Source organism: Dermacentor variabilis, chromosome 6 (genome assembly GCF_050947875.1).
Source record: "Dermacentor variabilis isolate Ectoservices chromosome 6, ASM5094787v1, whole genome shotgun sequence".
NCBI classification, from domain to species: domain Eukaryota; kingdom Metazoa; phylum Arthropoda; class Arachnida; order Ixodida; family Ixodidae; genus Dermacentor; species Dermacentor variabilis.
The window spans coordinates 198,688,948-198,710,854 of NC_134573.1; the positions used below are offsets into that span (position 1 = coordinate 198,688,948).

General features: G+C 46.4%; 1 protein-coding gene and 1 long non-coding RNA gene across 4 annotated transcripts in view; one reads left to right on the forward strand and one right to left on the reverse strand.

Annotated features, from left to right (window-relative positions):
* Nucleotides 1–21,907, forward strand: part of LOC142586063 (uncharacterized) — a 151,141-nt gene that overhangs the window by 65,289 nt on the left and 63,945 nt on the right. The window contains exon 3 of one of the 3 annotated variants that reach the window (XM_075697331.1): nucleotides 14,920–15,077. The exons of the other annotated variants lie outside the window; for them this stretch is intronic. Coding sequence (XP_075553446.1) covers nucleotides 14,920–15,006 — 87 coding nt within the window. The 3' untranslated portion in view covers nucleotides 15,007–15,077. Of the gene's footprint in view, nucleotides 1–14,919; nucleotides 15,078–21,907 lie in introns of those variants that run through there. 3 annotated transcript variants of the gene reach the window in all.
* LOC142586064 (uncharacterized) lies at nucleotides 10,683–11,372 on the reverse strand. The gene is made up of 2 exons (XR_012829210.1): nucleotides 11,133–11,372; nucleotides 10,683–11,064 (listed from the first exon to the last, which is right to left on the reverse strand). It is a non-coding gene; the product is annotated as an uncharacterized LOC142586064 (long non-coding RNA).

Below are 21,907 nucleotides of genomic sequence, written 5' to 3' on the forward strand. Positions count from 1 at the left end.
TCATGGTCGGTTCACGTCGCGTGCGGCTGAACGTAATGGCAGACAAGCGCGGTAACTGGTGATGCGCATGGTATACGCACAGATAAGAAAGTTCTTTCTCTATGGATGGATGGATGGAATGTAGGAGTGTCCCCTTTGAAACGGGGTGGTGGCAATTGTCACCATGCTCAGCTTTTTATTTTTGTTTAACTGTGTTTTAAGTTAAAAAAATATGCCATTTTCTTTAAACACGTCTTCCTACACTTGTAACCTTATGTCACCTCTCTGCTTATGAGCCACCAAGCCTCCAATCGCTTTTTGCTAATTTCCACCGCATATTTATTTACATGATTATTGTTATCTCTGAACCCTAGGGCCTCAGGAAGCGTATGTGACTGTGCCCGCACCTACATCGGGATAGATACCAGCACATTTTAGTCCGAGGGCGCTATTCTGGACATTCCGCCATTTTCTTCGATGCGTGACGTAGGCGCGACGCGAACGAAATGGCGCTGGTGGCCCCGTTTTGCTTACGTAACATGACGCCAACTTGACGTTTTGCCTAAGAAACTGAAATGAAGGCACTGAATATAGCGTTATCGGTAAAGCAAAAGTTTTCCTCCGCAGTAAAAATAAAGCAGCTATCTCAAAGCGTATTATTATTCCGTCGAAAACGCTTCTCGCTTCCGTCGTCTGCTGCGTACAAGCCATCGTCTGCTTCAATAGCTAGGATGCGTGTCCCCGGATAATGGAATGAGTCATCGCACGTTGGCGCCAACGCGCTTGTTTTCTTGCTCGAGACAACACGCGACCTATTCACCTATACCAGTGGTGATGCGCGCACGTTCTAGGCCACGTTATCGCTCTTTCCTGAAACACAAGTGACTCAGCCCGACTCGGCTGGCTGAGAAACGGCCGAATATCACCGGTAGCGTTGCGCGCGCCAGAGATATCCACTAGCGCGACGCAAGCGCCGGCGCCGCCATCTCTTGCTCGTTTCGCTGGTTACTCGCACCGCGGGAGGCATAGTTACTATACTGACTCTAGAGGACAAGCTACCCATAGGGCCCATCAGAGAGTTTCTCACTACATTACCTGGAGGGAAATCTGGCGCTGCTGCGCTGTGGTATGCATGGGAATGCTGGTATATTGTGACTTCGGATTGGCATCGTTCTCGTAGAGACAGGACACCTTGAAGACGAGCTTGGCAAGTACCGTTCCGTCTGTCACAATGATTCACTTTCTACTAAAACAGCACGTGAAAAGCTGTTTTAGCTTTATTATTACTCGAAAACATGTTTTGTTTAGCTATGAGAACTTGTTATTGTGTGTACGACTACATGTTACGTAAAAAGTATCAGCGGGCCGCTAAAGTTGGAAGACAGACGACAAGGTTCGCGCTCGCTTTGAAACAGTTGGTCGTCTGTTCTTGCTTTTCTTCGCTTGGTCATGCATTGTGGGTGAGTAAAGATGTAATATGCGTGAATGGAAACATTTCATGAAGATTTTACTTTGAGAACGCGTTATTTGCGTAGCCATATTCACGTTTTAGACGAAGCCTCTTACAACACCAGCCAACACGAGCCTCGCAGACACATATACCGTCATTCCCATGACGGTACGGTGCCCCCTTAAAGGGACACTAAAGGTTACTCTTAAGTCAACGTAAACTGTTGAAATACCATCACAGAAACCTCGAAACGCTTGTTTCGTGCCAAGGAGAGACTTATTTTAAGAGAAAATGCGTTCTGAAGCGTCCGCGTACCTCTAGCGCAGTTCAAATCGCCTGCCCTCCGATCGAGGAGTACTGACATCATGGTCTCATAGTAACGTCACAGAACACCTATACAAACTTAGAGAAGGGAAACTGTACCTTCCACAGTGCTACGGAAATAAGCGTAGCGGTGGCGTCGTGAACTAAAGTATGTGACCACGGGTGGCGCTGTACAACAGGAAACGGAAACGGGGTTTTGCACAGTATGGTCGCTTTACCTACTGGGTTCTGGCTGATGCGCATCGATCGTGCTCCCGCCAGTTAGGTTGCTGTGTGGCAAAAGTAGCGCCTACATACGTATGTAGGCGCTACGTTTGCCACACAGCAACCAAACTGGCGGGAGCACGATCAAGGCGCAGCAGAATATATGTAGCGCTGAGTCATATCGAGTTAAGGCACACTCTGAACTGACTTTTAAGGGCATCCCGAGCGGTTTTTCGTTTATTACGCCGCCGTTACCCCGAGTTGTGCCGCCGCGCTCCAGCTGTTGCATTTCGTGTAGGGCTACTGACAGAATGCGGTTTCCAGGTGGCACGATGGCCTCGACTGGAATAAACGCACACACCAAAGATTGAGTAAGCATGAAAATATTTTATTTGCATTTTACAAGTACAACAAAAAGCACACGTCTACGGATCCACACAAACGCGGTTACATAGTCAAGAACATAGTCAAGAAATGGCTCATTAATAAGGGTAGCACAGACGCACAAGAAAGAAGACCTAAGCTACAAAACGTACAGTCGGCTGCTAAACATAAATTCCCTGTCACCGCGTGTCACTTTTATACAGCATCTTTAGAGCACTACCAGGCCGGGTAATTTGGCGAAAAGAACGCAACAGCTTACGGCCGTCAGCTGCCTCTTCCTTACGGGTGTCATAATTATCCTAATCTCCGCATCAACGTCGTGCAAGTCCGCATACAGGTATCTGTATCTGAACCACATATGTCAGCTTAATACATGTGTAGTGAAATTATGATAACCACTGCGTCTTATCAAACGTATTGGTTTTGCAAATGCGCATTACAGCTGACGGAACGACATACTGTAAGTGAAGCACAAGAGAACAAGGACAAAAGGAGGATGAAACACTTGAAGAAGAAGTGAAGAATTAGTAGGCGTACAGCAAACAAGCGATGACGGAGAACACACAATGATGCATCGGGTGTTCTGTGACATCGGTTTGCGTACTTACGGTGTTATGGAGATCAACGGCATAAAAACGTACCTTCAAGCGTATTCCGTCAACCTCCGCCGCATTCATTATGATAATCAACGCCTAAACAAAATGAGGCACTATTTTTTGCCAAGAGTAGACCTCTTTACAGCAAGTCTGTGTAACGACTCGCAGACGAAACCAGCATGCTTTCGAAAATGTTTTACCGCCGTAGTATTCGAACGCCAACGGCCAGGAAACACATCGATACCAATAGGCTGTCGGCTGTCGGTGGTTAATAAAGTGCAAAAACCTTGACGCTATGACTAAAAAGCAGCTTCAACAATCTAATTAAAAAAAATCAACTGCCTATTTGCCTGAGGTAAAAAAACATCCTTAGACACCTCGATTGTTCATGTCAATGGTTTGTGCAAATTAAAAAAATCAGCATGTTCAGCGCCCCTAGCAGAGAAAGCACCAATTAAAGTATTCGACCAAATTACAGTAGCTCCACTTGCGCGCTTACGCTGAAACGCGCCTCGATTGATTTTTCGCCCTCTGTGGCCATTTGTTGAACTTGAGAGTGTGCGGGGCCTGGTAACGTTGCGCCATCGGTGAGTAGAACGGCGTCCGCAGACGGCGCTACGGCTTTTCTGCGCAAAACGCGAACGCGCGGCCAGGAACAGAGCCAAGACAGAGCCGACAGCAGAGCGAAAGCGGGAGTATGGTGGCTAGCGGAAGGAGAAGCGAATTACGTCCCACATTACGTCCCACGGCACACGGAGAGTCCGTTTTCGTTAAACTATAGGCTGCGGCGAGCTCGCAATGTGGTCGGCGTGGTCTGTGAGAAGCGACGAGCCTTTTCGCACTCGCAACAGGGCATAAAAATGTGCGAATCGACGCAAAACTCGGCCTAGAAACGTGCTTCGCCACAGCCAGGGCGCAATACGACCCAAGCTGGCACGACCCAGATGTCGTTTCCCGCACCGCCACCAGGCGCCGCTACTATACCTCAAACTCCAGCGCAAGACGCCCATAAGCTGGTACTTCATTCTATGACGCTAACTTCGACGCTCGTCGCAATGGACCCTGACACCTACAGAATGGCTCGCGATGGTGGGCTCAACTTCAGCGATTTGAGCACCGACGAGCGCGACCTGCTGCTGAGGGCTCGCACTGCCGGCGTCGTTGCGTACTACGACGGCGGCCTCGACACCGGCTCTCCGGAGCGGGAAAGCAACGAGGGCTTCCCGCGACATCACATGGACGTGGCATTTTCGCTGCTTGTTCCAAATGAAAGTTTCGCGAGCCAGCAGAACCCTCACAGCACGACGCGATAACGAAACTACTGAAACTCCAAAGCGTGCGCGGCGCAGAGTCGAGCGCGCAGAGTCGAGCGAAAACGAAACCTTTCGAACACCCATATTACTGAAGGGTAACGTCAAAATGTTATTTTTTCTTAGAATCGAATAGACGTAGACAAGTAGCATTTTCTTCCGTCTTATAATCGAATGAAATGATATTTTTAATACGAGTAGTTGAGTATTAGTAACACAAATTATGAGGAGACCTTTCGTCATCGGGCTAGTACCGGAATGTCGCTGGGGGGTCTCAAATCGTGTCATGCATTTACCTCAATTTCTCGGTTACTAAAGCTCTGTTCGCGATTATATTGACGCCTTAGACGTTCTAGAACATTGATCTACCACTTTAACTTGAGTTTCTGGTAACCTTTAGTGTCCCTTTAAGAAACTCCCATAGACGGTGGCGCCAGATTACCCTCTAGGTGTTATAGTGAGAAACTCTATGGGGCCCATGCATTGAAATCGGCACAGAGTTACTATACTGACTCTAGAGGACAAGCTACCCATAGGGCCCATGCATTGAAATCGGGAACCGCAAGCATAGAGTTAGTAGAACAACTCTAGAGGAAAAGCTGGGCCGGAAAAGTGGGAACCTCTAGGGCGCCGCCCTGTTGCTACTGGTCAATGTGGCCAGCGCAATTACTATTGAAAGAGCTGAAAACAAGTACAGGTCACCTTATGGTTTGTCATCTAAAAACGCATACCTGATGGCTTTATGAAGATGGTACGTCAATATTAAGTTTACAGAAAGCGATCGCTAAGTCCGTAACTTATGTAAATCACGATGTACGCATTCATGCAATAAAAGATGACGCAAATTTCGGTTTCGAATCTGTTTTTTGGATGCGTAGTAGTTTCGCACAGTTTAGGTTTGACATGCGATCGCGCGTCGACAGCGGACGCTATGGCACACTCGTGCCTTATGTGCCACCGAAGCCCCGAAGTGCTCTGGCATATACCGTCACATGTAAGTAAACGAATGTTTCTCCTTGTTGAGAATATCACGCGAGTAGGCAGCTCTTGTGGTGCATCACAATCGTTTGAGAAGCGTCACAGTAGAGCATTTTTCTGCATGCGGAGCGGTGTTTTTATTTGCAGGTTTCCCTTCAGTAGCAAATTGCTGGACAGGCGGACCAGCGCACCGGAATCGTACTGGCGAAGCCACAAGCAACTCAAAGAATCTGTTTAATTGTTGCACTTTGAACAATCATGCTTCTACAAAGGCAACAGCAGAAAAACAGCCTGATGCCGAGTATTTCTGTGCCACGAAGTGATCAAGAGGCGAGTGCCTAATGCAGACGAAATCGAGTGCATCGAGACTTAGAACGACAGAAAGCTGAGCTAGTTGGTAAGGATTCATTATGCAAACAGAGGTGAGGCGTGCAGACAGGACACAAGAGTAGAGAAGTGGGCGGCGCTCGTGTTATTTGCTTGTAAATACTCTACTCTTGTGTCCTGTCTGCACGCCTCACCTCCGTTTTGCATAACGAGTGCATCAACCCACATATTAATAGCGTAGGCGTTTTGTTAACTGTGCAATATTTTCAACACTTCCTTGCATGCCATTTCATGGGGAATATCTTTTCTGGTCACAAATTTGTGCAGCGAATCTATTTGCATGATCGACTCCGGGCCTGTGGGACCGTTCACTTGCACTTGATGCTGAGTCTTTTACATGTATCCATAAACTGCAGATATGCACATCAGATCCCTGCGAGCATTTTCAAAATTCAATTATTTTAGACAACAGGCACATATGCAATACTGACATAATCCCAAATACCACTAAGCCAATCGGACACATTTTTGTTGACCATACTCGCAGGTAAAATAAGTACATCATGTGGACAGCTCCAGGTCATTTTCCATAAATCAGTGTGTACAAGGGGTATGCAAAAATAATGTTTTTCTTGCGCACCGATTATTTTGCTCTATAAGCAAGAGAACCCACCACGTTAGTGTAACGTATCTTGTACATCACACTAATATGTGCTTTAATTTACCAAGTGAGATTAGTTGCTTTTATGGCTCATTCAGTCAAATCACGCTGCAAGCTGCATTCATCAATCTTCAATTGGATTTTGCAAATGTGTAATGAAACATGTTTCCCTTTTATGCAGATATGCAATGGCAAGCCCTTCCGTGTGTTCCAAAGGTAAAATTTAAGCTCTAAATTAAAGAAGACATTTCTAGTCAGAAACAAGCAAAAATGGTGAATGCAGAGTATCAGAAGCCCAAGGTACAGAAATTATGAGAAGTGTTGAATGATTTTAAGGAAAGAATGCTATTTCAAAATGTAAAACTCTTTAGTGGAGGTCAAGCAAGTCACTATATGTAGAATACTCTGCAAAATTATGCGAGTGAGGGGATGTCAAACAATGGGTCAGGAAATGCATTGTTTTTCTGCAAAACAAAAGCTGATTGCCATTACATGAGTCACTTTCGCATCATGACACTGCTGCTTGATAAATTCAGAAGTAAACCAAAAAACAAGACACGCAAAAAATAAAAAACAATTTAATGATGCTCTATCCACACTGGGATAAATAAAAACAAACACATCAAATCTAATGTGGACATATTATACGCTTGTGAAACACTAAAGGAAAAATTCAGTTTCAAGCTATGGCACTTGCCGCATAGATGTGGGGGGCCTTGCACTAATAGTGATAGTTACCACTGCATTTAGAAATTGAAAGCATTCATGCAGACAAGGATGATTCTTTATATTTTTGGCTACCACTTCAAATGCCTCCACCAAGTGTTACAATGCTGCACGCAGCCATACTAAGGATCTCGCAGCAACACCTGCTGGTAAAAAGCAGAAGCAGTCAAAGTGCTGGTGTGTTCTGGACACTATGTTTGAAAACTTTTAGGCAAGAAGAATGCAAGAAGCAGACATAACAACTGCATTTATTTCCATAATTCCTTATTTGAATGGCCTTTTCTTTTCGCTTAGATAATGCCTACGCCTAGCCACAGCAGCTCCCTCATACAGACTCCGCAAGCCAAGAGGCCATGGAGGCAAATGCAGGTAAGAGGCAAGAAGCAATAGCACTGGTATCGACATTCATCTAATTTATTTCTTTTTCTTTCGTTTAGGCAGCCAGCACACCTCGAACAGCCACCTTGACTGCGGATGTGTCACCCTAGTCGCCAAGGAAACATTTGAGGGAAAGCGACAAGCAATGTGATCAGCCATTTCTCCATGTAAACGATACTCTTTCTCTCGGATGACTCCTACGCCTCGCCACGCCAGCACACTTGTGCACAAAGATCCCGCGGAGGCACATGCAGGTCAGAGGCAAGAAGCAGTGGTACTGGTGTCGACATTTACCCAATTTCTTTTTCTTACACTGAGGCAGCCAGCACACCTCGAACAGCCACCTTGACTGCGGGTGTGTCAGTAGATTCCTGTTGTACATATGCTCATAATAAACTTCAGTAAACTTGAACTTGATAATAAACTTGAAGGCAAATGGGACGTTGATGCATTGTTCTTTTGAACATTTATTGTACACATACAATATATGTTATACTTTGCAGTGCTACAGAGCGTATTTTGAAGCTTCCACCTATATTTTGCACCTTTAATTACGTATGTGTTGTGTGGCCCTCAATGCAGTTCATGTTGTAGCAGCTGCTTTGTCTGTGTACCGCACATTGGCTTAAGCTCGTGATATCCACATACTTCTCTCACATATACAAAATAAAGTTCTATGTATAGTCCTCAGTGTTACAACAAAAAGTGAAAGTGAACAATCCGATCGTGCAATTGTGTTTAATACAGTAATTCCTATGACAGTTACTGACAAGTTGACAACTTGAACTGGTCAATTGGTCCATAGCCTCCTCTATATTTCAAAAATAAAGGAGGCTATGGATCCGTCATGGCAAGGAATTGTATGTATACATAAAAAGAGGGGTGTGTGTGTGTGTGTGTTTGTAGTAGGGGGTATAAGATTAGGGCGGTACGAAAAAATGTACCAACACCGCCCTCTAGACTTATTGCGTTAAGGTACCGTAACAAAGCGTGTTATGCATAAAGTTCACACAACCAACTCTGATATTACTGCACACGCCAGGCGACGCGAGCTACATTTGTCATGACGCATTCGCGACTGCACCGGATGCCCTCCATATTATTCTCTTTAATCGGGCACACTGCACCGAGGCAAAAGAAAGATCATGGGCGCAGGCGCCTTTAAGGTATCTCGACCTTGCGAGGCTCTGCTGCGCGTGCCAGGGGAGCTGTCCGTGCGAACACTCCCTGGCACACTCCTGCCTCGGCGGCCCCAACCTACGTACCGTTCTGCTTCGAGCTTTGATCCCCCCACTGTCCCTTGGGTGCCCTGGAGTTCCTGCGCCGCCTGCTTTATTATTATCTCAGGTGCTCTCCTGAGGCTTCCGTTTGTCGGTTACATGTGCCCTACAGCTGGATCAGTACTTATAATAATAAAGAAACCCGATCTATCGTCGCGACGATAGATCGCGAAAGCAGCTTTTGCAACATACCGCGCCCGTGCGAGAAGAATTACGGAACGCCAACGAGGAATCTGACCACAGCTTCGAGCTCGTAACCTCGTCGAGTGACACTCCTGCAACAGGCGTGACCGCTGAAAACCGCATACCGCCGGAAACTTCAACAGGATCATCCCTCGGTTGCATAACTGCCACCTGTACGGTCAACATGGACCACACCCACACCGTCCCGCAACATAGAATAAAGAACCAACTTATAAAGCCCAAACACACGGCTGCACCCACACATCGCCATGCTGCTACGCTGCTACGGTTGCCGGATTAAAACTGACTACTGTCACCAAGTCTAGCAAGCGTCTCAGGAGCTGGCAACCTCGGCGCGTAGCAACATGGCGCCGCTCTTGCGGTTCCCGATTTCAATGCATGGGCCCTATGGGTCATAGAGTTTCCTACAAGAAATTTTTGTAGGAAACTATGCTATGGGTAGCTTGTCCTCTAGAGTCAGTATAGTAACTCTATGACCGCAAGAGAGCCGCCATGTTGCTACACGCCGAGGTTGCCAGCTCCTGAGACGCTTGCTAGACTTGGTGACAGTAGTCAGTTTTAATCCGGCAACCGTAGCAGCGTAGCAGCATGGCGATGTGTGGGTGCAGCCGTGTGTTTGGGCTTTATAAGTTGGTTCTTTATTCTATGTTGCGGGACGGTGTGGGTGTGGTCCATGTTGACCGTACAGGTGGCAGTTATGCAACCGAGGGATGATCCTGTTGAAGTTTCCGGCGGTATGCGGTTTTCAGCGGTCACGCCTGTTGCAGGAGTGTCACTCGACGAGGTTACGAGCTCGAAGCTGTGGTCAGATTCCTCGTTGGCGTTCCGTAATTCTTCTCGCACGGGCGCGGTATGTTGCAAAAGCTGCTTTCGCGATCTATCGTCGCGACGATAGATCGGGTTTCTTTATTATTATAAGTACTGATCCAGCTGTAGGGCACATGTAACCGACAAACGGAAGCCTCAGGAGAGCACCTGAGATGATAATAAAGCAGGCGGCGCAGGAACTCCAGGGCACCCAAGGGACAGTGGGGGGATCAAAGCTCGAAGCAGAACGGTACGTAGGTTGGGGCCGCCGAGGCAGGAGTGTGCCAGGGAGTGTTCGCACGGACAGCTCCCCTGGCACGCGCAGCAGAGCCTCGCAAGGTCGAGATACCTTAAAGGCGCCTGCGCCCATGATCTTTCTTTTGCCTCGGTGCAGTGTGCCCGATTAAAGAGAATAATATGGAGGGCATCCGGTGCAGTCGCGAATGCGTCATGACAAATGTAGCTCGCGTCGCCTGGCGTGTGCAGTAATATCAGAGTTGGTTGTGTGAACTTTATGCATAACACGCTTTGTTACGGTACCTTAACGCAATAAGTCTAGAGGACGGTGTTGGTACATTTTTTCGTACCGCCCTAATCTTATACCCCCTACTACAAACACACACACACACACACCCCTCTTTTTATGTATACATACAATTCCTTGCCATGACGGATCCATAGCCTCCTTTATTTTTGAAATATAGAGGAGGCTATGGACCAATTGACCAGTTCAAGTTGTCAACTTGTCAGTAACTGTCATAGGAATTACTGTATTAAACACAATTGCACGATCGGATTGTTCACTTTCACTTTTTGTTGTAACACTGAGGACTATACATAGAACTTTATTTTGTATATGTGAGAGAAGTATGTGGATATCACGAGCTTAAGCCAATGTGCAATACACAGACAAAGCAGCTGCTACAACATGAACTGCATTGAGGGCCACACAACACATACGTAATTAAAGGTGCAAAATATAGGGGGAAGCTTCAAAATACGCTCTGTAGCACTGCAAAGTGTAATATATATTGTATGTATACAATAAATGTTCAAAAATACAATGCATCAATGTCCCACTTGCCTTCAAGTTTATTATCAAGTTCAAGTTTACTGAAGTTTATTATGAGCATATGTACAACAGGAATCTACTGACACACCCGCAGTCAAGGTGGCTGTTCGAGGTGTGCTGGCTGCCTCAGTGTAAGAAAAAGAAATTGGGTGAATGTCGACACCAGTACCACTGCTTCTTGCCTCTGACCTGCATGTGCCTCCGCGGGATCTTTGTGCACAAGTGTGCTGGCGTGGCGAGGCGTAGGAGTCATCCGAGAGAAAGAGTATCGTTTACATGGAGAAATGGCTGATCACATTGCTTGTCGCTTTCCCTCAAATGTTTCCTTGGCGACTAGGGTGACACATCCGCAGTCAAGGTGGCTGTTCGAGGTGTGCTGGCTGCCTAAACGAAAGAAAAAGAAATAAATTAGATGAATGTCGATACCAGTGCTATTGCTTCTTGCCTCTTACCTGCATTTGCCTCCATGGCCTCTTGGCTTGCGGAGTCTGTATGAGGGAGCTGCTGTGGCTAGGCGTAGGCATTATCTAAGCGAAAAGAAAAGGCCATTCAAATAAGGAATTATGGAAATAAATGCAGTTGTTATGTATGCTTCTTGCACTCTTCTTGCCTAAAAGTTTTCAAACATAGTGTCTAGTACACACCAGCACTTTGACTGCTTCTGCTTTTTACCTGCAGGTGTTGCTGCGAAATCCTTAGTATGGCTGCGTGCAGTATTGTAACACTTGGTGGAGGCATTTGAAGTGGTTGCCAAAAATATAAAGAATCAACCTTGTCTGCACGAATGCTTTCAATTTCTAAATGCAGTGGTAACTATCACTATTAGTGCAAGGCCCCCCACATCTATGCGGCAAGTTCCATAGCTCGAAACTGAATTTTTCCTTTAGTGTTTCACAAGGCGTCTGATATGTCCACATTAGATGTGATGTGTTTGTTTTTACTTATCCCAGTGTGGAGAGAGCATCATTAAATTGTTTTATTTTTGCTTGTCTTGTTTTTTGGTTTATTTCTGAATTTATCAAGCACCAGTCTCATGATGCTAAAATGACTTATGTAATGGCAATCAGCTTTTGTTTTGCAGAAAAACAACGCATTTCCTGACCCATTGTTTGACATTCCCTCACTCGCATAATGTTGCAGAGAGTATTCTACCTATATTGACTTGCTTGACTTCCACTAAAGAGTCTTGCAAATACGACTCTTTCCTTAAAATCATTCGACACTTCTCATAATTTCTGTACCTTGGGCTTCTGATACTCTGCATTCACCATTAATGCTTGTTTCTGACTAGAAATGTCTTCTTTAATTTAGAGCTTAAAGTTTACCTTTGGAACGCACGGAAGGGCTTGCCATTGCATATCTGCATAAAAAAGAAACATGTTTCATTAAACATTTGCAAAATCCAATTGAAGATTGATGAATGCAGCTTGCAGTGTGATATGACTGAAGGAGCCATAAAAGTAACTCATCTCACTTGGTAAATTAAAGCACATATTAGTGTGATGTACAAGATACGTTACACTAACGTGGTGGGTTCTCTTGCTTATAGAGCAAAATAATCGGTGCGCAAGAAAAACATTATTTTTGCATACCCCTTGTACACACTGATTTATGGAAAATGACCTGGAGCTGTCCACATGATGTACTTATTTTACCTGCGAGTATGGTCAACAAAAATGTGTCCGATTGGCTTAGTGGTATTTGGGATTATGTCAGTATTGCATATGTGCCTGTTGTCTAAAATAATTGAATTTTGAAAATGCTCGCAGGGATCTGATGTGCATATCTGCAGTTTATGGATACATGTAAAAGACTCAGCATCAAGTGCAAGTGAACGGTCCCACAGGCCCGGAGTCGATCATGCAAATAGATTCGCTGCACAAATTTGTGACCAGAAAAGATATTCCCCATGAAATGGCATGCAAGGAAGTGTTGAAAATATTGCACAGTTAACAAAACGCCTACGCTATTAATATGTGGGTTGATGCACTCGTTATGCAAAACGGAGGTGAGGCGTGCAGACAGGACACAAGAGTAGAGTATTTACAAGCAAATAACACGAGCGCCGCCCACTTCTCTACTCTTGTGTCCTGTCTGCACGCCTCACCTCTGTTTTGCATAATGAATCCTTACCAACTAGCTCAGCTTTCTGTCGTTCTAAGTCTCGATGCACTCGATTTCGTCCGCATTAGGCACTCGCCTCTTGATCACTTCGTGGCACAGAAATACTCGGCATCAGGCTGTTTTTCTGCTGTTGCCTTTGTAGAAGCATGATTGTTCAAATTGCAACAATTAAATAGATTCTTTGAGTTGCTTGTGGCTTCGCCAATACGATTCCGGTGCGCTGGTCCGCCTGTCCAGCAATTTGCTACTGAAGGGAAACCTGCAAATAAAAACACCGCTCCGCATGCAGAAAAATGCTCTACTGTGACGCTTCTCAAACGATTGTGATGCACCACAAGAGCTGCCTACTCGCGTGATATTCTCAACAAGGAGAAACATTCGTTTACTTACATGTGAAGGTATATGCCAGAGCACTTCGGGGCTTCGGTGGCACATAAGGCACGAGTGTGCCATAGCGTCCGATGTCGACGCGCGGTCGCATGTCAAACCTAAACTGTGCGAAACTACTACGCATCCAAAAAACAGATTTGAAACCGAAATTTGCGTCATCTTTTATTGCATGAATGCGTACATCGTGATTTACATAAGTTACGGACTTAGCGATCGCTTTCTGTAAACTTAATATTGACGTACCATCTTCATAAAGCCATCAGGTATGCGTTTTTAGATGACAAAGCATAAGGTGACCTGTACTTGTTTTCAGCTCTTTCAATAGTAATTGCGCTGGCCACATTGACCAGTAGCAACAGGGCGGCGCCCTAGAGGTTCCCACTTTTCCGGCCCAGCTTTTTTTCTAGAGTTGTTCTACTGACTCTATGGCGGGAGAAAACTTCAAGGCGCCGCCTTGCGTACATTTCTTTTTATAAATTAGAAAGAGGCCGTTGTCATAACTTTTGATTGTGCGAAAAGGCATTAATCTTGATTACAATACAAATGCAGCAGTGAAAAGTGGACAACATTGCCGAAAGTTTGCTATATTCAACCAATATTATTTCGTATAAACGCGTTCTTTTAAAAAATGATGGCCCCAAACACAAATGCCAACACCACCCGAGAACGATGCAAATACTACGAGCGCGCGTAATGAACAAAAGATTTTCGTGGCGCCAAACGACGGGAAAAATGTGGCGATACGCATTCCTCTCGGCTGCCATTGCATCTGGCTGCTCATTAGCATAATTCGCGCTGCTCGTCGCAGCAGAAATTATGGCGGAAAATCTCAGCAATGGCGGCCCGGCGCAACGTCACGCATCGTCAAAATGACGTTTACGAAACAGCCCTTCCTGTGACGCTCCTCACGAGATATTCCTTCAGCCAATTAGCAAGCTGGCATGGCGCATATCTTGGATCGCCACAACATATTCGTGCAATTGCAGATGCATTGCTCTGGCTTCTGCACGCTACCGCTCACATTCGTTTTGAAGCGCTAACATCACAATATATCTGCCAAGGACCAAAAAAATGCATTAGTCCATAAAATTTGCAGCTCCACGTCACGTTTCGTCACCTTGATGAAAACGCAAAATTACATTTCGCAAAACTTCCGTTTCCCGGCACAAATTTCAAGGCACGTGAGCTCTCCACAGCCAATCAGAGAGTAAACATGGAGGATAATGGCGGCCGTGCAGCCGCCATGTGTGTCGAGAATAGAGCCCCGAGGTGTTCTATTGTTTCTACCATAGAGTTGCTATACTGTATGGTTTCTACAGATTTACCACACACATGTACATGCATAGATAAATAAATATAACAAGAGGGGACACTCGGCGAAAAGTGGCAACAGGAAATACGTCACGCTAGAGTATTTACGCCGACCGTTTGCTGCCGCGAGCATCGAAAAAAAATAAAGATATGAAATGAGATTAACAGAATTTTTTTTTCTTTCCCGGCAAAAGTAAAAATACCTGCGTATAAATTAAATTAAACTTTGCGGTTACTTCCGTTGCCTAGCCACAGGTGAATGACGAGCCAGATGCATGCGTCATTCGTCAGACGCACCTTTATTCCATTCTATGGACACACGCCGCCGAAGCGAGAGGGACCAGAGACCGCCCGCGCATTTGAGTGTTGGCCTGTTCGGTCACCGTCGGCCTCTTTTTCTATTTTTGGATTTAGCCTGGTTTGGTGGGCTCCCGGCGAATTTTTGCGTTCCTCCTGAACTTCGACATGGCACCACTGCACCATTGGACTACGGCAAGGTGAGAAACTTTGTTAGAATGTCTGCGACGCATTTCAAGTAATTACGCTTACGGCAACGCACCTATAGGCTAGACGTGTGACGCAGTTAACGAAAAACGGGGCGGCCGTTGTGGCACTCTTAAGTTGTACTAATTAATCGTACTGGCAGATGTTTGCGACGCTTTCTATGAGCCTTAATATTATTTTAACTTATTTCGGTTTTTGGGCGTGGTGGGCCGACAGGGTGCTTTCACCGGGTTTCGCGTGTACTGAATCTTACTGCGACAAGTTTTGGCGCTTTCTCTGATCCCCAACATTATTGTAACTAATTTCGTTACTTTTTGGGGTGCTTTTCAAGCGCAGCAGGCGCGCCTGGCGCTGTGACGCGGATAGCGACAAACAACTCTGCCGTGGTGTGCAGTTTCGCGCTTTTATGCACCGACAAGGTCAAGGCGCTTTCTCTGACGCCCAACATTGTTGAAAATTATTTTCGGTACTTTTTGTTACTTATGAGGCACGCTCGCCGCCCCTGTCGTGACGCAGCGAACAGCAGCTCGGCCGTGGCGACAGTTAGTTTGGCGCGTACTGAATCTTACTGCGACAAGTTTGTGACAATTTTTATGGCCACGCAACCAATTTGTCTTCTTTCGGTACTCACGCTTGTCGAAAACGCGACGAGCAATTGCCAAGAGTGATAACACGGGAGCGTGTTACTTGCGCCGGCAGAACGTGCAAAAGATAACGCTAAGGAGCTCAAACGCCAGGAACTTGTAACTCTAAAATTCTGTCTTCTGAACGACTGAAGGCAAGCTTTGAACCCACGCATTTGTCTTAAATGCGCGTAGAAGGAATTCTGCGAGCGTCCAGCATGGTCTGTTTGAGAGCCTGTGTTGTGGCCACCTCTGTGTATTCGTAGCCTGCTATCGCGTCGGTTGTAGCCAAGTCCTGGAAACGCGCAGCAGCCCGTGTATTCGTGCTATTAAAGTGCAGAAAATAAGGCCCGAAAAGAGGGGAATGCTTGTAAATAGAATGTTTTCGTGGTATGTACGGTGTTGTTTGGGATGATTTGGGTATTTTCTACGCCGTGTATGTAAAAGCGAACTGATTTTGCTTGGAATGCCACCCATTCACCACTTTCGCACGCTTCGCCTCTACACGCAATATTCTTGCACGTTAATACCAAAATTACACGTGCTAGTAATTTAACTTTTTCAGCTTACGTCGTCTGGTGGAGCTTCCTACGGGAACTAATGCTGCTTACCTGGTGCCACAACGTTGGATGAATGCACAAAAGGCCCGCAACGAGCATTTATATAAGTAAAATTAACATTTACTCATTTCACAAGGCGTCTTGCATATTCATGAAATTGCACGTGGCGCATATTCAATGGCGGCTTGTAAATATCATCCGTAATCATTTTTACTTAGTAATAAAACGATTTAGCACGAAAACCGCGCGCGGTCGATGCTGTAGAAGCAAAAAAAGAAAAAAACGGCAGCCGGCGTGACGCTTGCCAGCTGGCATTCATAACGCGCGCGCATAAAACCGAAACCGGAAGCGTGGTTCAAGTATTAACGCCGGCGGCTTGGTGCGCTGCAGTCAATTGGGCCGTTGGGCTCTATGAGAGTGTCCGCTCTTGTTCTATTCCTTTCTCTATGGCACATGTCTCTTCCGCTTCGTTAAATTTTTTTTTATAGCTCCGTGTTATAAGACAACCTGACCTATAGCTTGAAATAGAAGGGCACTGCCTCTTGAGTTATCATAAAACGCTTCCTTCCTCATCTGCTGTTTCCAGTCTCGATATAGTTCAACACTGCTTCTTTTCCATTGAATTTATCCTATTTTTACCTTACGCATTTTTAACCTGTCGTTTAACCCTTTGAGTGTCCATGCCGTGAATATACGGCGCCGCGAACAGGTCCGAAAATGGTCGATGCGGTATATTTGCGGCTCCGTCTGTACATTTAAAACGCGCGCTAATTTCCTAACTTTTTCTTGCCTGGCATGTGCTGCTACTATGTGGGAATACATGGAATTTTTTTCTCGCTTCTCTTTCGGTTTTCGATGTATAGTTTTCTTTTGCTCCGACGCGTCTGCTACCGCTCGCGCATTGGCGCCCTCGCGGGCGCGCGGCGGTTAGTTTTGGTTTTGTTCCGCACGCGGCTTGGGCTTCTTTTGCTCGAAAAACTGATGGCTATCGCGTTCTTATCACTCAAAGGGTGACCGCCTGTTACTCGCTCGTTTGTTGCTCACAGAGATCCGCATACGAAGGATGCAGCCGTGCATGCGTTTCCTTTTTTGGCACTTTATTCAGCAGTTGCCTCCCACGGCAAAACGTCGCAGCGACGCAACGTACATTTGCGCTGAGTGCAACAAACCGCTCTGTGTGTAGCCATGCTTCAAGGACTACCACACGCTGAAGAAATATTAGTGCAAGAGGAACATTTGAGACTTGCGAAAAATTTTCGTGTGCGCATTCTTCTTGTGTATTTTTCTCGTGTGGACATTGTGTACAACAATGCGCCAATTTTTTTTTAATTCTTATAACTTATTTGCTATTTTTTATTGTTTTTCATGAATAAACAGTATATATGCCAACGCAAAACATTTTTTTTTCTCACCTTACGGTCACCCTAGAAAAATTACGGTAAATTTTTTTCGAAATAGGTCCCTCTGAAGAAATTAAATGTGCAATAAAAAAATCGACCCTGGGTGGTCGCATAAGGCGAAAAAAATCGACCCTCAAAGGGTTAATGCTCTGTCTTTCTCCGTCCTCGTGTCTGGCATACCTACTGGTTAGTTACCTAGTTCTTGTCCGCCATTGTGAGTCAACACTCTTTCTGTATAGGTATTTAAATACCTTTGCTGCCCACCTGTTATCGTCCAATTTCCGCAGGCGTTTTTCGTATAGGATTTTACTGAGCTTCCCGTGCTTCGAACGATGCCCAGCCCATATCCCCCTGTACTGCTTCGTTTGTGGTTTTCCCGTGGGCACCTAGTGCTAATCTTCCCACATCTCTCTGATTTACTTCTAGTCTCGACTGAACCTCTGCCCTTAAACACAGGACCGCATTCCCGAAAGTAAGCCCCGGCACCATTACTCCTTCCAAGTAGCTCTCAGTACCTCATACCTCATACCCTATGCTTCATTATCCCGGCACCTCTTCGCCCCTTTTGCTATGTTCGTGCTTTTCCGTGTACATCTGCCCTTTGTTTATCCATACCCCGAGGTATTTGTATTCGGCCACTCGGGGTATTTCATGGCCTTGTAAGCTCCTGATCCGTTGTATCGTTGAAAAACATCCCACCGGACTTAGCTGCACTAAAACTGAAACCTAAACTGTCTCATTCGTCTCCACAGTAATTAACCAGAGTTTGCAAATCTTCCTGGCTCTCTGCTAACAGTACAATATCGTCCGCATACATTAAACCCGGTAGTCGCTGCTCAACAACCTTTCCGCCTAATCTGTACGACAGATTGTACCCTAGATTGCTGCGTTGTAACCTTCTTTCCATACTTGTCATATAAAACATGAACAGCAGCGGTGATAGAGGACAACCTTGCCTTAATCCTTTGTGTACCTCGACAGTTGTCGTACTCTTAATCCCTTCCCATGTTATATCAACATTATTTTCCGGATATATTTCCTGTAGAAAATCAATTACCCCATGACCGATACCTTCATATTTTAATATGTTCCACAGGAGTTCCCTGCTCATGTTGTTGTATGCACCGTTTATGTCCATGAAGGCCAAATACAGAGGTCTATTTTCCGCCTTAGCTATTTCCATGCACTGGGTAAGCTATGCATGGTGTAAGCGAAAGGCGGCGACTGGTGACACGCGTGTGGTAGAAGCGAAATTCCATATGCTGCTGCCACGCATGGAAGTAACGCAAGTTGTGGACACGTGGTTGTGGTGTTTAAACAAACATAGGCGTGTTCCGGTTCGTAGTTTTGCTAGAGTGACCTAGTACACTCTAGTTTTGCGCGCGCTGCTGGACCTGGAGCTATTTCAGCTTTTCATCTTAGCCAAAACACAATTTTACAGTTTCTTACTGTATTATGAGCTAGCATGTTCTAGTTGTGCTGTAAGAACCGGATGGTGTTCAAGCTAGCGATCACGAGCGACACTTGGGCGCAACGCTGGAGCAGCTCGTTTGCTTATGCCTTGCAGCTCCTGTCACGTTTTTCAGTGCTGTTGCTCTTTGTTGAATTTGTTTTTGTGAATGGGGCACATGTGTGCTCTCAGCTTGGCAGCACTTTTTTACTCTTATGGCGAAAACGTTTAAACTCGTTCTAAACGCTTGTTGCTGCAGTGGCCGCTTAGTGTTATGCATCGATCGCAAACAAAATTTAAAAAAAATTGTTTTATCTTTCGTGGGATTGCTGTTGCTGATATTACCCGAGCAAGTGAGCTGTTGTATTTTTTTTATAGGGCATTCGATGTAGCATTTACCTCTGTTTCTTGTCTTACATGTTCATACTCTTTCCCTGTTTATCTCCGATTTTGGCGGCTAGCAGCGACTTGCTTGGGACACAGTTGCTTGCTCGCCACCACGGAGGAAGGAATCTCAAGAGAGGCCCTGACGTCACTCTTTGTGAAGCTGAAGTGAAGCCGGAAGTTGGCGTTGTTCATGGCGTTGCTCCGCCTATCGGGCCAGCTCTCCTCTCTTGTTTACATCTCTCGCGAAACCACGCCGCGCTGCGCGCAACCGGGCTGCTCGGACGCGCGTGCTCCGCAACAATACAAAACAATTGTTACCACGTTAGCATGATTCCGCCAAAGAGGGCGAACTTTCCCGCGGATACAGTCGCTACCGCGGATATTCCTTCGTCCGTTGCCGTGGCGCGGTACATTGCGTACAGCGTTGCATGCGCGTTCATTTCCCGAACTTTAGTTCCTCCTGTCCCGCCTGGCCACAGCAACATCCGGTAGAGCATGGTCCAGATAACGCAGCGCAACAAAACACGGAGAACAACGCAAACCTGCCCGTACGGCGCCTTTGCCACGGTACGAAACCTAAGGAAGAACACATGTGAGCGCACAGAACAATAACAAAGCCGCCATTGTGGCCCGAAAAGCGTGGCCGCTACAGCAAAGAAATAAAAAAATCAGCAAAAAAAAAGAACCTACTACGTCATTTCCTCCACACTTTTATCCTAGCGCGCGGAGGGGGTAGGGCCTCTCCTCAGTTTACTTCCTCCATGCTCACCACAGTTCACACTCAACGAATGGCCACAGAGGGCGAAAAAATCGACCGCGCGCCGCTGCTAACAAAACCAGCATAGTAGAATCTAGTAGAATCACTTCGGGATGCTTACGTTTGTTCCAACATTTCCAACATTTCCTGCTAGAGGCGCCGCAATAAGCGCAGTTTTGTGCTTGCTGCAGTAAAGCTAGGGAAACTATGGGGCATGTTTTATTAGAATGTGAAGACGTCTAACCAGCGGTCGATTTAGGCACCACTGGCCTACTGGAAGCCGTTGGGTTCAGCGGGAGCAGTGGAAAAATAAACATATCCGCAATAGGCATTAGTAAGAGGCGATTGGAGGATTGGTGAAGAGTAGGGAAACGACAAAAAACGGAGACGTACAAAAGCACAGTTCGCTATACGGGATCAGAAAAGTTGGGTGTGGTAGTTCAATGTTTTTTTTTTCTTATTGTTTAACCTAGGTAGGACATTAGGCAATATAATAAGAGCTTGGTGGCGCAACCCACCGCCCCGTTCCAAAGGGGACGCTCATAACATCCAACCACCCATCCATCCATTTTATCTTGCTGCGTGGGTCATAGTTTCCCATAGTTTCCTACAAAAAATCTATGGGGTGGGTGGGTGGATGTGGCGGACGCTCCTGTGTTCGAGGCTTCAGTGACGTCGTTCGTAGCTAAGTACTCTTTTCTTTTTATTAGCTAGTGTTTTCGAAGGGTTCTCTTTTGCATGGAGTAGGGGCTCAAATTTTGAATTCTTCCGCCCCCTGCGAGCCTTCCTGCACAATGGACACCATCCTTCCGTATCGCCCTGACACAACGGAGGCTACTACCCTGTCCGAGGCTGCTGCACACGCGGAAGAGTGCCGGAAGCTCGCCCTCACATTTACTTCGGAAGATCAGCAGCGACAGAAGCACCTTCGGGATATTCCCTCTTCTCCGGCACCCTATGCCCCTGACTCACTAGTCTGGCTTTGGGTTCCCGCTACCAGCCCTGGACTTTCACCCAAGCTTGTGTCCAAGTACCAGGGTCCCTACCGTGTCATCAGTCAAACGTCTCCTGTGAACTATATGGTAGAACCCCTTGAGCCGCCTTCCGGTAAGCGCCGCCGAGGGCGCGAAATCGTGCACGTTCAGCGACTCAAGCCGTACTTTGACCCACCTGTGCTATCTTGCCCGTAGGTCGCCGAGACGGCTCCTCTTCCCCGGGGAGGCAATTGTACTGAAGAAGAATGAGCAGTAGGCACTGCTTAGAGAAAGACGACGACGACGAGTGCTTGGAAGGCTTGTGCCTGTGTCGCCGAAGCTCTGTGTCCTCTCGCTGAGGTGCTCTGCTATCTGAGCGTTTTAGCAAACGAACTATAATGCCTCGTGACATTGTCTAGCGGTTCCCCCGTTAGGCCTAGGTGGTAGACGGGACCTATTTGATTGGTCCCGCCTACGACCTACGAAAGCGGGCGAGGTCGGCTTTGCTCGATTGATTAGGCGGACTTGCTCGTTGAGCCTAAGGACGTTGGCCTAGCGTTGAAACCGAAGAAAGGGAAGGCCGCGGGGGACGGGGAGCAAGTGCAGTGCGACGAGTGCCTGCGCTGGTGCTTCCTCGACGAGACCAGTTTAGAGTTTAACATCGCAAAACAAAGTTGCTGTGTTGGAAATGGCTGGGCGTCACATATACAATTTTCTAGGAATGGCCAGTAGCACGGCGGGCAATTT